We start from the raw sequence: 12,732 nt of genomic DNA, 5'->3' as shown, positions 1-12,732 counted from the left end.
CTTGGGATCATGCAGCTTTTATTAGTTCTGAAATGCCAACCAAAGCAGCAAGAAAAAACTTCTGGACAAAGGTGAATGTTTCGCAAGTACACCTGCGCGTTGATCAGCGCGCTTTGCCACAGACGGGAATCACACATCACTACAACAACCCCATTTTGTGCAGAACAATGACCGCGCGCAAATTATGGCAGCGCAATTACTGCAGCACAAATTATGACCAACATTTGTCGAATATGCACTCCAAGTGTTAATCGGCTGACAATTTTTTCAGAGCTGCACTATAGAAGGCAAATGTAAAATTGTGAAGTCAGCGCCCCTGGCTCTGGGGAAGCATGCGCACACGACTAGACAGTGTTGAGAATTATTCATGCTTGTACTGCACAACGCAAAATAGACATTATGTTCAACTGGAGTAGTGGCAAACCTATGTGGTACAAAGAAGTAAGCCTTAAGAGGCGCACACTCTCACAAAAAGCGGCGGCTTTTGCTATGTGCACCATTGTGCACATAGAAAAGTCTCCACTTTTTCTACACGATTTTGTACACAGTGCCTCAAAGGGTTAAGGTTAACACGGGACCATTATTGCCATTCCTGCTCTCGCTGTTTTTACTATGATTATTATTAATTATTTGGCAAAGGAGTGCGTTACGCTGCCTATGTACTATCGGGGACAAAAGTGGTACACTCCGCGTTGCAACGCCACCTGCAGGCGGCATCTGGGATCGAGAAAGCCAATGCGTGACCTTTATTATCAGCAGGCATGTCGCTTGGCTCGTTTCAATGTTTCGTGCTTTAGCTCGCCAAATTGCCGCAGTTTTTCGTTGCTCCGGCTCCCGCTGCGTGGAGTTAACTTTTGTCCCCGATAGTTAATCTCGTATTAGCAATACACCATGATTCTAGAACAGGAGCTTAGAACATGTCGAACATTCTCAGACAAAAAATTTGAATATAAAAAATTGTAAGACATTGTTATGAAAATATTGAAGGTAATAATCTATTCTTCTGATGCGCAACAAAATCTTTCTTTTAAAGCGTTTCCATCGATCGCATCGAACAGTTCAGACTGCCACAGAAAACCAAACGGGAACGCTTTCGACGATAGCAAAAACGCTAGTAGCAAAAAAAAAAAAAAGAAATCAAGACTGGAGTCAGGTGGTCGGCGGATACATTGATTGTTATACTGAAATCTTACATTACATGAAAAAATTACTCTCTTAAACTGTTTCCCGCCCAAAAAATTCTCTTGCCCATAATTAATCACATGGTGAACTAGGGAGGGGAAAGTGTCTGCAGCGTGTTTGGCAACGTTTCGACACGAAGACTTGTATTCGTCTGGGCAAAGAGTTCATCATTGGCGGGGTTTAAATTTGATCTTCGCTTAGGAAGGCCCTGTGAGGAGGAGAATTGTTGGGTATGAAGGGCCCGTAAGTGCTGTGCTCAAGAGCAGCACACTGAGAATGCTTACCGCACGTGCAAGCGCGAATTCAGCCTTTGGTGCGTGACGGCGAACACCAGTGACCCGGGGTCAAACTCACGCTGCGAGCGGGAACAGCCGACTGGATACGCTCTGGTTTTCACGCACCAGGGGATGTGCCCGCCGTCCCTCGGCACGCTTCATTGCCGGTACGCTTAATTACCCCAGGCCATTCGTCAGAGCCAGATTACAAGAGCATCATTCGCTTATTGGTGGGGTGCTTTGAGGGCAATTATACAGTCGCTTTCTGCGCTCCCCGCAGTGCCGTCAGACCACCTACTGGCATCGAATTCACTTGTGTGGGGCATCGCTGGCCAAAGCGCTCGCTTCACTGTTTGCTAGGACTTGACGCTTCCTGGAATCACTTGCAGTTGTACTTTTGCAGCTTGTAATACTGCTATCGCATTTTTAAGCGTAGTTTTTATAGACTATGCCAAAGTGGGTGACCAGGGTTCTAGCAGTAACTCTTTTTATTCAGAGCGTCCCTACTGCGGTCGGTCATAAGCATTGTTCCGACATTCCAGCCATGAAGCGTTTTCAGCCGTCCAAGGTATGTACCCCCTTTGCAAAAAGTAACCGAGCTACAGGTTTTTGCTTCTCAACCGTATAAAGGAGTATTTACGGCACCTTTAAAGACCGAAAGGTGTCAAAACGCGAGGAAAAAGGTTCACCTTACTTTACACAGATTCAGACCTTAAGGGCTGCCACAGGTCTTCGCTGCAAGGCTATGAAACGAACCATAGTAGCCCGGTTACTTTTGGCAAAGACTGTACGTCGGTTCCCTATTGTACACCACGAGTTTTCTTGCCTGCAGTGATGTTTTATTCTCTGCGAATATCTGAAATGAAAGTAGAGTATGCTTAGCCCATGCTTGATAACGGGCGTTTGACATTAAACATCTGGAGCTTAACTGAAGCGGAAATTCATCGCGAGGTAGCGATAAGTGGGACAATTAGCCGTGAGTAACGCCGCGTGTGGCGCGGATTGGACCACGTTGTAAAGCAGGCAAGTATAACCAGCTGAAGCGACAGGAGACGTCTTCACATTTCAGTTATGCGTGCTTCATTTAGACTACACTCGTTGACAGAAACGTCTCGAATGTGAAAACCAACCGGTCAGACAATGGTCAGGACTAAAATTCTGCAACCCATATAAACTTCATGAAACTTCTTTCTGGGCGAGGTCGGGCAAAATATGCATATCAAACTATGCATTGTTTTCACCTTCTTACAGGCTGCATTGATGTAAAGACATGCTATAATTTCTAAACCAAATGTTTTGCATGCTGTGTATTCAGCATTGAACCGCTTTCAGCGAGGACGTGAAGACTTAATTTCCAATGCTTGCGCAGGTCCAACGAAAGTAAGCTAAGGGCCGGCTCCGTACGTCTTGGCTCACAGTGTTTCCTTGAAATTTGCTTCTTTGGCAGAGCGAGTTAGTCTGCGTCGTTGTTGACTCAACCCGTCCCGAACTCAGCGCGGTCAGGTGTGCTGGCCTTCAATTGTTATGGCAGGCGAATTCCGGCACCACAAGTAGGCTTTCCGGTTCGTATCGGTCGAGGTCGAATTAGTGCAAACGTCTCCTCTGGCTTCGTGCTGTTTCCGACTTGAAGCTCAAGATACGCGTCTCCACCCAGCGCGACATACTCTACAGTATAGCTGCCAGAACGCATTACCATATAACTGAGGTTAAACTGCCGTGTAAGCCATTTCAGGAATCTCAACACCTGCGAACCCGATTTTTCGATTATCTGGCTCTGGTCAGGAGATGTGGACTTGAACGAAATGCTCTTCGCATTGCGACGGGGTAGCTACAAGAAGACACACAAATTCAGCGCCTGTTCTCTGCAATGATTCCATTCGCGGGGTACTCTGAGTGCAAAATAAGGGCCAAGACTCCGATTTGTGCCTAGCCGTCTCCAGGCTGTTTTTTTCACGGCGGGAAGCAGCAGCGCAATAAGCAGGAGTCGCTCGAGCGACACCCGCTTTCGTGAAAATAAACTTTCGTTAACATAAACTTCTTCCAGTTCAGAGGACGGTGGTACGACTTGGCCAAGACCTCTGACCCATACTCAGATACCTTGCACTGTGTGATGACGCAGTACAAACCCTTGGGCTCTGCTGGTCTGCGTATCGTCAAGAAAGCGCTCGATGCCAGGTGCGTCAACGTAGATTCTGCTGTACTGACTGTCTACTGCAACACGCTATTATAGAGGTAGTGTTCTCGGTTTAGTGCACACGCAAATATAAGAGTTTTCCTGCATTCGGCGGTGAAGAGATAACCATGTGCGATATCAGAGCGAAGTCGAAATTCCCGAAGACACGTAGTTCCGCTTTATGTCCATGGGCGTCCGGAAGGGGGGGCAAGGGGGGGCGGTTGCCCCCCCTTGGAATTACGGATATTATTTATGCCCTAGTAGAAAACAACTACAAACCTACCGCTTCCCCCATCCCCAGACATCGGGTGCACCCCCCTGGAAAAAGTTCTGCGGACGCCCTTGTTTATGTCAATGAGCATATCTGAAGCAACGATGTTTTTTTTTTCTTTGTTTTTAAGCATCAAGGAGCACGGTCATCGAGTTCTACTGAAAGCGCTACGGGGAACCGATTTCGCAGTACGAAGTTTTCCCCTCCTGGACTTTTTAGGTTAGCCAGCCGTGCACAACACTACTGCCAAGCACAATCTCAGTGTTTTTGTAGCCTTATATCTTGTCTTTCTTGCTAGATTTTTTTTTTGCTCTGCGACTGCAATATCCTTTTTCTACTTTTGCTTTTGTCGTTGTCACATCCATGTGTGCATACATCCGGGCTAAACTTGCCAGTCTGCTAAGCCGTCGGTATGAGAGCGAAAGTATTGTAAACTAATCAATTTATTTATTTAACAAAACAAAATGTTGTAATAAGAAGCTTTATGCCGAATGTAAGAGTACAGTATGCACTATGCATGCAGTCTGAAGCGATTTGAACGTTATGACATGCCCAAGAATTCTGGAAAAAATGATTTTTGAACGGGAAAGAGTTTATGAAAGCAATTTTTTTTCATACAATGTGAGATTTCACTATAAAAATCAATATATCCGCAGATCTTCCGTCGGCAGGTATGCATGTTTTGCTATTAACGTTTTTTCCTATCGTCAAAAGCGTTCCCCATTCGTTTTCTATGGCACTCTTAACTGCTCGATGTGAGCGATTGAAAAACTTTAAAAGAAACATTTTGCTACACGCCGGGATAACGGACCTTTACCTTCAACATTTCCATAACAGTAAAAATTTTTCCGAAATTCAAAATTTTTTCCCGAGAATGTTGGGCACGGGCATTGAGAAAGCTGTACTGCAAGGTCATCTGTGGTAAAACAGTTTTTTTTTCGTGGGACACAAAATTGTTGCTTAGATTAACAGCAGAGAAGAAACAAAAATCACGTAGCATAGGTTGTTTGTTATAGACTGCTGGGTTGCGGCCAAGTCCGTGTCCATCGAATGGTTTGTCTCAGACACGGTGGTCTCAGATCGCTACACTGCGCTTGCACCTCAGTAAACGCTTATACAAAGAAACAAATTCTACTCTCACTGTACTTACATGTAAACAACTTCTGTGCTATAAAACTGCAGCAATAACCTGGTGTCCTTGGAGGCCGACGCGATATTCATCGATCCATCGAAGTGCGACGGGGCCACTGTCATCACCGAAGACGATCGTGAGTAGCACAGAACAGACAGGTCGTCGCAGCCAGTTGGAAAGGCACTTCGCGGAGTAGTTGTTTTGGCTCATTATCTCCGCCTTACGAACGACACATGTTGTGAAAGGATATATAACTATTTTCGAGATAGGTTTTGATACCGAACTGGTTAAGGGAGGATTTTTGGGTCACTCTTGGAGGAAATGACTAGGGGGGAGTCTCATTTCAACCATGTATTTCTTCCACTTTTTTCAGCGACAAAATGGGCCTCAACATAGTTTTCTATGAAAAATTGCTCACTTAGAGAGGAGGGGGAAGGGCAACTGCTCCCTTCCCCATTGTTTTAAATTCACCTCTGGGACTGGGCCGCTTAGTAGATGTGCGCCGCGGTGTAGACAATTACAGAGATCAAGGACAACAGACGCAGTAACAGACATTGTTTTCACTGTTCTGATTTTCCTGTGTTCTCTGCGTTTGTATCCCAACGTCCAGAAAAGGTGGGCACAGTAGACTGCATACTTCGCTAACCTGACCAAGGTTGGGCCTGGTTTAGCCCAGTTTTTGGCACTGGCGCTGGCTCCACTGCCCACGTCTGACCGAAGGTAGGCCACGAACATAGCGCCGACGCAAATGGACAACGTTGCCAAATACAAGCCAACAATCAGTTGTACTTGGGGCTGATGTCAGAAAGTGCCAACGTCTGCTCGACCACTCACCTGATTAAAAGAAAAATAATGAAGTGCCAAGGAAAGCATAAGCGCGAGCAAAATTTATGATGAAATCTAATTGGATAAATGACGCAGCTGAAGTCAGGCTCAGTGCAAGGCAAGAAACAACTCGCAGAAAACTATGAATACCCCGTATTCATCGATCAAATAGGTGCTCCATATCATTTTCTCGTATTCATCGATCAAATAGATGCTCCATATCATTTTATGTTCCCCATACACACGACGGTACCGTTAGAGCCAGCGGCACTTCACCGATGACAGAAAATGTTTCCGTCGGTTATGGACATGCTGCGGCACAAATGGTAAATAGAACTACGTTCATCAACCTGTATGCAAGAGTTGTTAGGAAGCATTCCTAAGCTGTACACTCTCCTGCGTAACGAATAGGTATGGGTAAAGAGGAGCCAAAGTGGAAAGATTACGGATGGGCGAATATTCGGAATTTTGGAATATCCAATCGAAGATCCTGATATTCGATTCGATGAACGAATCACATATCGCGGGTTAAAAACTATTCGAAACGAAATCGAATGTGCTGTACAGTTACCGATAATTTTCGGATATGTGGCAGAAAATTTTAAGGGTAACAAACAGCACTTCAATGCCTGATCTCAGAGGACGTGGCTCATACTTAGCTTTCGCCCCTCTCATCTGCTGAGATGTGGCGTAATCGCTATCATCATCAGCAAATGGTAATCGTCTGTACGTGGGACACGACGGTCATAAAGTTAGTTTAGTAACTTAACACATCCATTAGTGGCTATCATTGTTATGTCTTTTGACAGCTATAGCTGTAACTCCATAAATTATAGCGCTGCACTGCAACTCTACAGCAAGCGCCTCGCTGTTTCGCAGAATTTTACGCATATTAAAAATATTCGCACAGGTTGTAGTACTCGATCCGCATGCGATTCGGTTGAATCCCTATCGATATGGTTATTAGCTACAATATTCTCATTCGATTCGGTTTGGAAAAAGTATTATTCGCACACCACTAGAAAAGATTAACTTTGAACCGGTCGTCGCAAGTACCCCACAGTTCCACTTGACTGAGCGAACTCACTTGACTGAGCGCGATCCCCTACAAAAATTATATCGAAAAATAATTGAAATGTTATTGCTCAGTGTTGAGAAATTACGTTGAAATAGCATTGTTTTTCTTTTGATAAAACAAAGCGTCGTTAAGATTTATAGAATATTGACCACTGAAGTACCGTTCAAATTTTGTTCTACTGAAATTTTGTTGGTTTTTTTTTTAGAACTGCCACTGCATATACAATCAAAAAGAAAAATCATCGTACGCATGCATTCCTAATTACTGCGGAAAGGACGGGGGAGAGGTACACTGTAATAAGTCTATTTGCATATTAACATATGTGCAGGTACCACGTGCGTGATGATCTGGTTGAGCACAGTACACACACGCGCGCACGACACAATGCAACCCTCCCCCAATGCGTGTTTGGATTCGATTTCGCTGTCTGCCTTTCGTTCCGCCGTTGCGTGGCGTTCCAGTGGAAGGAGGCCTCGTCTTATCTTGATGCAGCTTATTGGCCACCGACGTGTTGGCGGCGTTGCCAACAGTCGCACATGTTGCTTCTGGCATGATCTCGAGCGTACTTCGTGGTGAGACTTGTGAGGGGTGACGTACAGGGGCACTTGATCCACTCGAGTAAGACTCGCCATACTTTACAAGGATTTGACGAACTGGCTTATCCCATTACATGCTGCCCCGCCGCGGTGGCTCAGTGGTTACGGCGCTCGGCTGCCGACCCGAAAGACGCGGGCTCGATCCCAGCCGCGGTGGCTGAATTCCGATGAAGGCGAAATTCTAGAGGCCCGTGCAGTGTGCGATGTCATCGCACGTTAAAGAACCCCAGGTGGTCGAAATTTCCGGAACCCTTCACTACGGCGTCCCCCATAGCCTGAGTTGCTTTGGGACGTTAAACCCCAATAAACCAAACCAAACCAAACCAAAGCAAACATTACATTCTGGTATCGTCTGGAAAGCACGCCAGTTCAGTACTGTTAACGACGACTCTCTCTTAAGCTGCTTTACCGTCGGGTACTGAGGCGTCTAAATCTTTTCGAACGCTGGTTGTGTCCTTGACGTAGAGTTAGGATGTGTCCGCAAATTTACTGCTTGATTAATCGAGCGGTTTCCCGAACGAACTTACAGGTTGTCCTTTTTTTTACCGCAGGTAGTGTTAATAACTGACTTTTAATAGAAAATAGCATTATCTGACAAGCCGTACCGTGACATTGCACATAATTTTCTATAAACCGGCATCCTAGCCGAAAACTCTGGGAAGGCCAATGCGTCATTCATTCAAAAGTGATAGAAGCGCTACACGTGGCCGCCAAGATCAGTACATTTTGGTAGCGCCTGCGTTACGCTGACACGTTATCAGTAATTGTTGGAAGTAGTTGTTCGCGCTGCACCCCTCTTCATTTATTTTTCTAAGCGCACCTGTACTTTCTTTCTATTCTTCAGGTGAAGGTGTCTACTACACTGTGGTCAGCACAAACTACAAAGACTACGCTGTTGTAGTTGCCTGCACTCTGGACCTCGCTCCACTGAACAGTAAGTTATCCTCAGCCACGTTAACACCCACTGCAGGACAAAGGCCTCTCTCGCTGACGCCCAATTAATCACTTACTGTGCCAGCTGCGGCCACCTTATTCCTGCAGACATTCCATACTTCATCTTACAAGTTGTTTGCAGCACTGTGAAAGGTACACCTCTCGTCTAATCAGGGCCTAGGAAGAACACAAATGGTGTCTCAAATATTTGTCAGTGGTGCGATTACTTTTCAAACAATTATTACAGTAAATGCAAATATAGCTCGGGATGGTGTTTTGAAAGTATAGCTAGCGTTTCAATCAGTGGTTAAATTAGCAGAAAGTCTGCATGAATACAGCACTGCGGGGGATTGCTACGGAGTGGTGCGCCGCCATACGTAGACATGGCGTCCTCCGAGTCGGCCGAGTCTCCTGCGCGCAGAATCTGGACACTCGTGCTATTTCCTTCTCAGAGATGGAGCCACCAGTCGCGGGGTGAGAGGAGCGGAGGGACACGTTTTGCAGTGCACGGCGTTTAGATTGGCTCAGATCGCCGCAACTTTCTCAGCGCTGCAAACAACTTGTGAGATGGGGTATTATCTCTTCCACCCATCCGACTCTCTGCCGCCTCCTGCTAAGATCGCCTTCCCTTGAAATCCCCTCCGACACGTTAAGGGAACATCGGTCATTTAGTCTCCGCATTGCATACCCTGACCATGTTCATTTTCTCTTCTTGATTTCAGCTAGGATTTGGATATCATTAACTCGGTTTTGTTCTCTAACCCTCTCTACTACCTTCTTATTATTTGGTGCTATCACATTATCATTTTCCTTCCTATAGCTTGCCGCGTTGTTCATAATTTAACTGCAAGCTTCTTCGTTAGCCGCCAAGTTTCTGCCCAGCAAGTAAGAACTGGCAAAACATAAGTATTCTGTACTTTCGCTTGGGGGGATATTGATAAGCTGATGGTCATGTCCCGAGAGCAAGTGCACTCCACGTCATGATGCTGTGCCCGTGTGGCATCCGCGTCGCGTTAGGCGAATGTTAGGCGTATGCTCAAACTACTAGTCCGCCGCGCTGTTTCACTCTCATGGTCAGAACTGGCAGTCACATTTGTGCCAGACAGATATATTCCCTTACAACCTCCAATACCTTGCTGCATATAGTAAATGGCTGTTTCCTTCACAGACAGCTGAAAGTTATTCAGTTTTTGAGTCCTATAGTTTCGGCTTTGAGTTTCTAGGTCGTCCATCATAGCTGTTTTTCCTACCCTGAGTTACTTCACTGAGCAATTTTCTCTGCAAATACGAGGTTACAAAGGTGTTTCGCACGAACTTTAACTCTATCAACTTTGTGAAATGTATTATACCTGACAAAAATGTACAAACTGAGGTAAAACCAGACCAAACCCAATACCAGTGCCACCAGAGAATTATGAAAACGGCTGCGATGACCCCCGTGGTGAAATTCTGGGTGCTTAAAATTTGGCAGGACTGACCATGTTGCCGCGTACTGATTGGTGTGCTTCCGTGAAGGCTGTAACGAGCACGTTGTCCTCTCAAAGAAGGCACCCGACATCGTAAAGGTAGGCAAGGTGCGCGTGCTACCTAAGTGAACGCAGTCGCGCGGCGGAGTATGAGGCAAAGCGGCGTGGAGACAAAGACGACCCGAGCGCCGCAGTCGGAGAGAGTGAGAAGGTGGATGCGGGATAGAAGTCTCGGAGGCCATAAATGCGTGACGCACTTGCGCGTCGCCTCTAGAGATGGCGCAACAGCACCAAAGTAGCATCTAAATGTAGCCCTCAGCTCCCCGGGGAGTACATTTAAATATGCCGTAACATTAAGTGACGGTAAGTTGTGGGCTTGGGAAAAGGAGATATGAGTGCGTTCTTTTCCATTTATGTTTTTTGCCACCGGAGAGTCTAGTTTTCATCTAGATAATCATCCAAGAAATTCTAGCTCAAAAAAGATGTTACCTTTCAGGCCATGTAAGCGTCTCGTAGAGTTAGACCTAAGGTTTCAGAGAGCTAAGGCTTGAGAGCGCCAACTTGAACTTGCTGCGGCAACGGCTGAACTAACTCTTTTGTACTCTCCAAGAGGGCAGTTTCGCTTTCCACGCACAGGTCGCGCCTCTGTTGGCCAGACATGATCACGCACCTACAAAGCATCCATGGACAGCAGAGAAGCCGACACTCCCGACAGCCGCCGGAACTTCACACTGCCGCTGCGCAAAATATGCTAATTTTTTCGTGTTACCTAAATGAATATCTAAGAAAAGTAAGAATAATTTTTACTTAAATGAGGACCTTAGCAGAGAACACTGCGTTAGTTGCATACTAAATACGAGTAGTCACGCACTCGACGGAATTCCGCCTGGTCAGGAATGAAATTGCCAGAAATAAGCTAATTTGCAGTCACTGACCAGGTCAAAAGATAAATTAATTTTACGGGTTCGTAGCTCACATCCGAAACATCATTTTCATTTTTCATACCTCACAATTCTGAACAGAAGCAGTTTTGAACGCGAAAAAGTTTATGAGCGCAATTTTTTCATATGTTCTAAGATTTTACTATAACAGTCAATACATCCCCAGATCTCCTGTCGGTTTTGCTGGCATTTTTTTGTTATTAACGTTTTTGCTATCAAGAGCGTTCCCCATTGCTTTTCTATGGCAGCCTTAACAGCTCGATGCGAGCGAAGGAAACAATATAAAAAAAGATGTTGTTACATATAGGAAGAATGGGCCATTACCTTCAATGTTTCTATACCAATGCCTTACAGTTTTCTAATATTCAAGATTGTTGTCCAATAATGTTGGACAATATAGATTTCCTAGTCGAAATCAAGAGGAGAAATGGGCTTGGGCAGGGCATGTAATGCGAAGGCAAGATAACCGGTGGTCCTCAATGGTAACGGAGTGGATCCAAGAGAAGGCAAACGTAGCAGGGGGCGGCAGAAAGTTAGGTGGGCGGATGAGATTAAGAAGTTTGCGGGGATACGATGGCCACAACTGGCAAAGGGCAGGGTTAATTTGAGAGACATGGGAGAGGCCTGTGCCCTGCAGTGGGAGTAGTCAGGTTGATGATGATGATGAATGTTGGACGTGCCTGGTCAGCGACCTAGTATCGCTTATTTCTGACTTGTTCCCGAGTCAGGGTACGCACGTAAACATTTAAGTTTACACGGAGCATTTTGCAAATTATTTTCTTTTAGCAATGTAGAATCCTGTTCCTGCATAATATGAAGATTCTATTGAATTTTATTAAACAGATGAACAGTTGACGGCTGAATTTGTCCAGCCTTTCACTGCTGCCTCGCACGCTGCGTGTCTTGCGTTGCAATATTGGTTGCTACTAAGTATCTCCCCGAGTGTCATTGGCTGCCGCGTTTCAGAGATAACTTTAATGTTACATTTAGCTATGGACGATAACGGCGTGTACTCCTGATAGCCCGATGCTACAGTACAGTTTAGGGTGACAGCCACGAAACAGAATAAAGGCCACAAATTTGTGATTTTTTTCAGAGTGGGCCTGGATTCAATCGCGAAGACCACGGCTGCGCCGTGACACTTTGCAGGTACTGCAGCAACTGCTTGAGGCCTACGGCTTTCCACCTAATGAACTCTCGCCGGAGAACTTTTCTTCTTGTCACGACATGCGCAAGAAGACCTCGAACAGTTCTCACCCGGCGAATGTGCTCCTCTTCTAGAGGTCGCGCATGGCCTTTTTATCGGTAGACCAGCGAAATGATCTACTCTTCTGTAAGTGTGAGCTCTTGCGGCTGCTTCTACGCTGGATGAATTTTTGTGTACCTACGCGTTGAATTTCGGTGACAGGTGCGGCACTTCAAGCACTGGCTTTGGATCCGCTAAGAAGCCGAAGGCGATATAAGCGTCGACAATGCAGAGCCTACAAGGACTGTTGCAAGACAACTTGTGAAAAAGCAGGGTTCCATTCGACGGCCAATGGACCCCCGTGATTGTCTAGAATAAAGGATTATCTTGCTCGTGAATCATTAGTTCAGCGTGGTACACCAACTGTCATTGTTTTCGTAGGAAGTATAACCCAAGTTGCGAAAAAATTGGGGGATACTTAAGCTCCGCCTTTAAGGGGATGACGCAACAGCGGTTCATCTTGCCCACGCAGATACGAACACAGTTTCCTCTTTTAAAATCACAATCATTACGTGAAAGACCACACGACTTACATATAAAGCCCCGATTTATCCAAGCCCTACGAACGTGTTTGCATGGCGTACCGATAGCTTGTCTGACTCGCAACCCGAGGC

The 12,732-nt window shown here is 45.8% G+C and overlaps 1 protein-coding gene across 1 annotated transcript; it reads left to right on the top strand.

Moving 5' to 3' along the window:
• The first annotated feature begins 1,730 nt into the window (after positions 1 to 1,730).
• On the top strand, positions 1,731 to 12,153 carry LOC149341970 (apolipoprotein D-like). Its single transcript, XM_089544272.1, has 5 exons — positions 1,731 to 2,025; positions 3,502 to 3,632; positions 5,084 to 5,169; positions 8,377 to 8,466; positions 11,969 to 12,153. The coding sequence occupies exons 1-5, from the start codon at positions 1,906 to 1,908 to the stop codon at positions 12,151 to 12,153; spliced, it is 612 nt and encodes a 203-aa protein (XP_089400398.1). The 5' UTR covers positions 1,731 to 1,905.
• The last annotated feature ends 579 nt before the right edge of the window (positions 12,154 to 12,732 follow it).

This window comes from Amblyomma mixtum, chromosome 5 (assembly GCF_055824585.1).
Source record: "Amblyomma mixtum isolate Tamu chromosome 5, ASM5582458v1, whole genome shotgun sequence".
NCBI lineage: Eukaryota > Metazoa > Arthropoda > Arachnida > Ixodida > Ixodidae > Amblyomma > Amblyomma mixtum.
The sequence above is the reverse complement of the archived record's forward strand: the minus strand, read 5'-3'. Positions and strand labels throughout refer to the sequence as shown.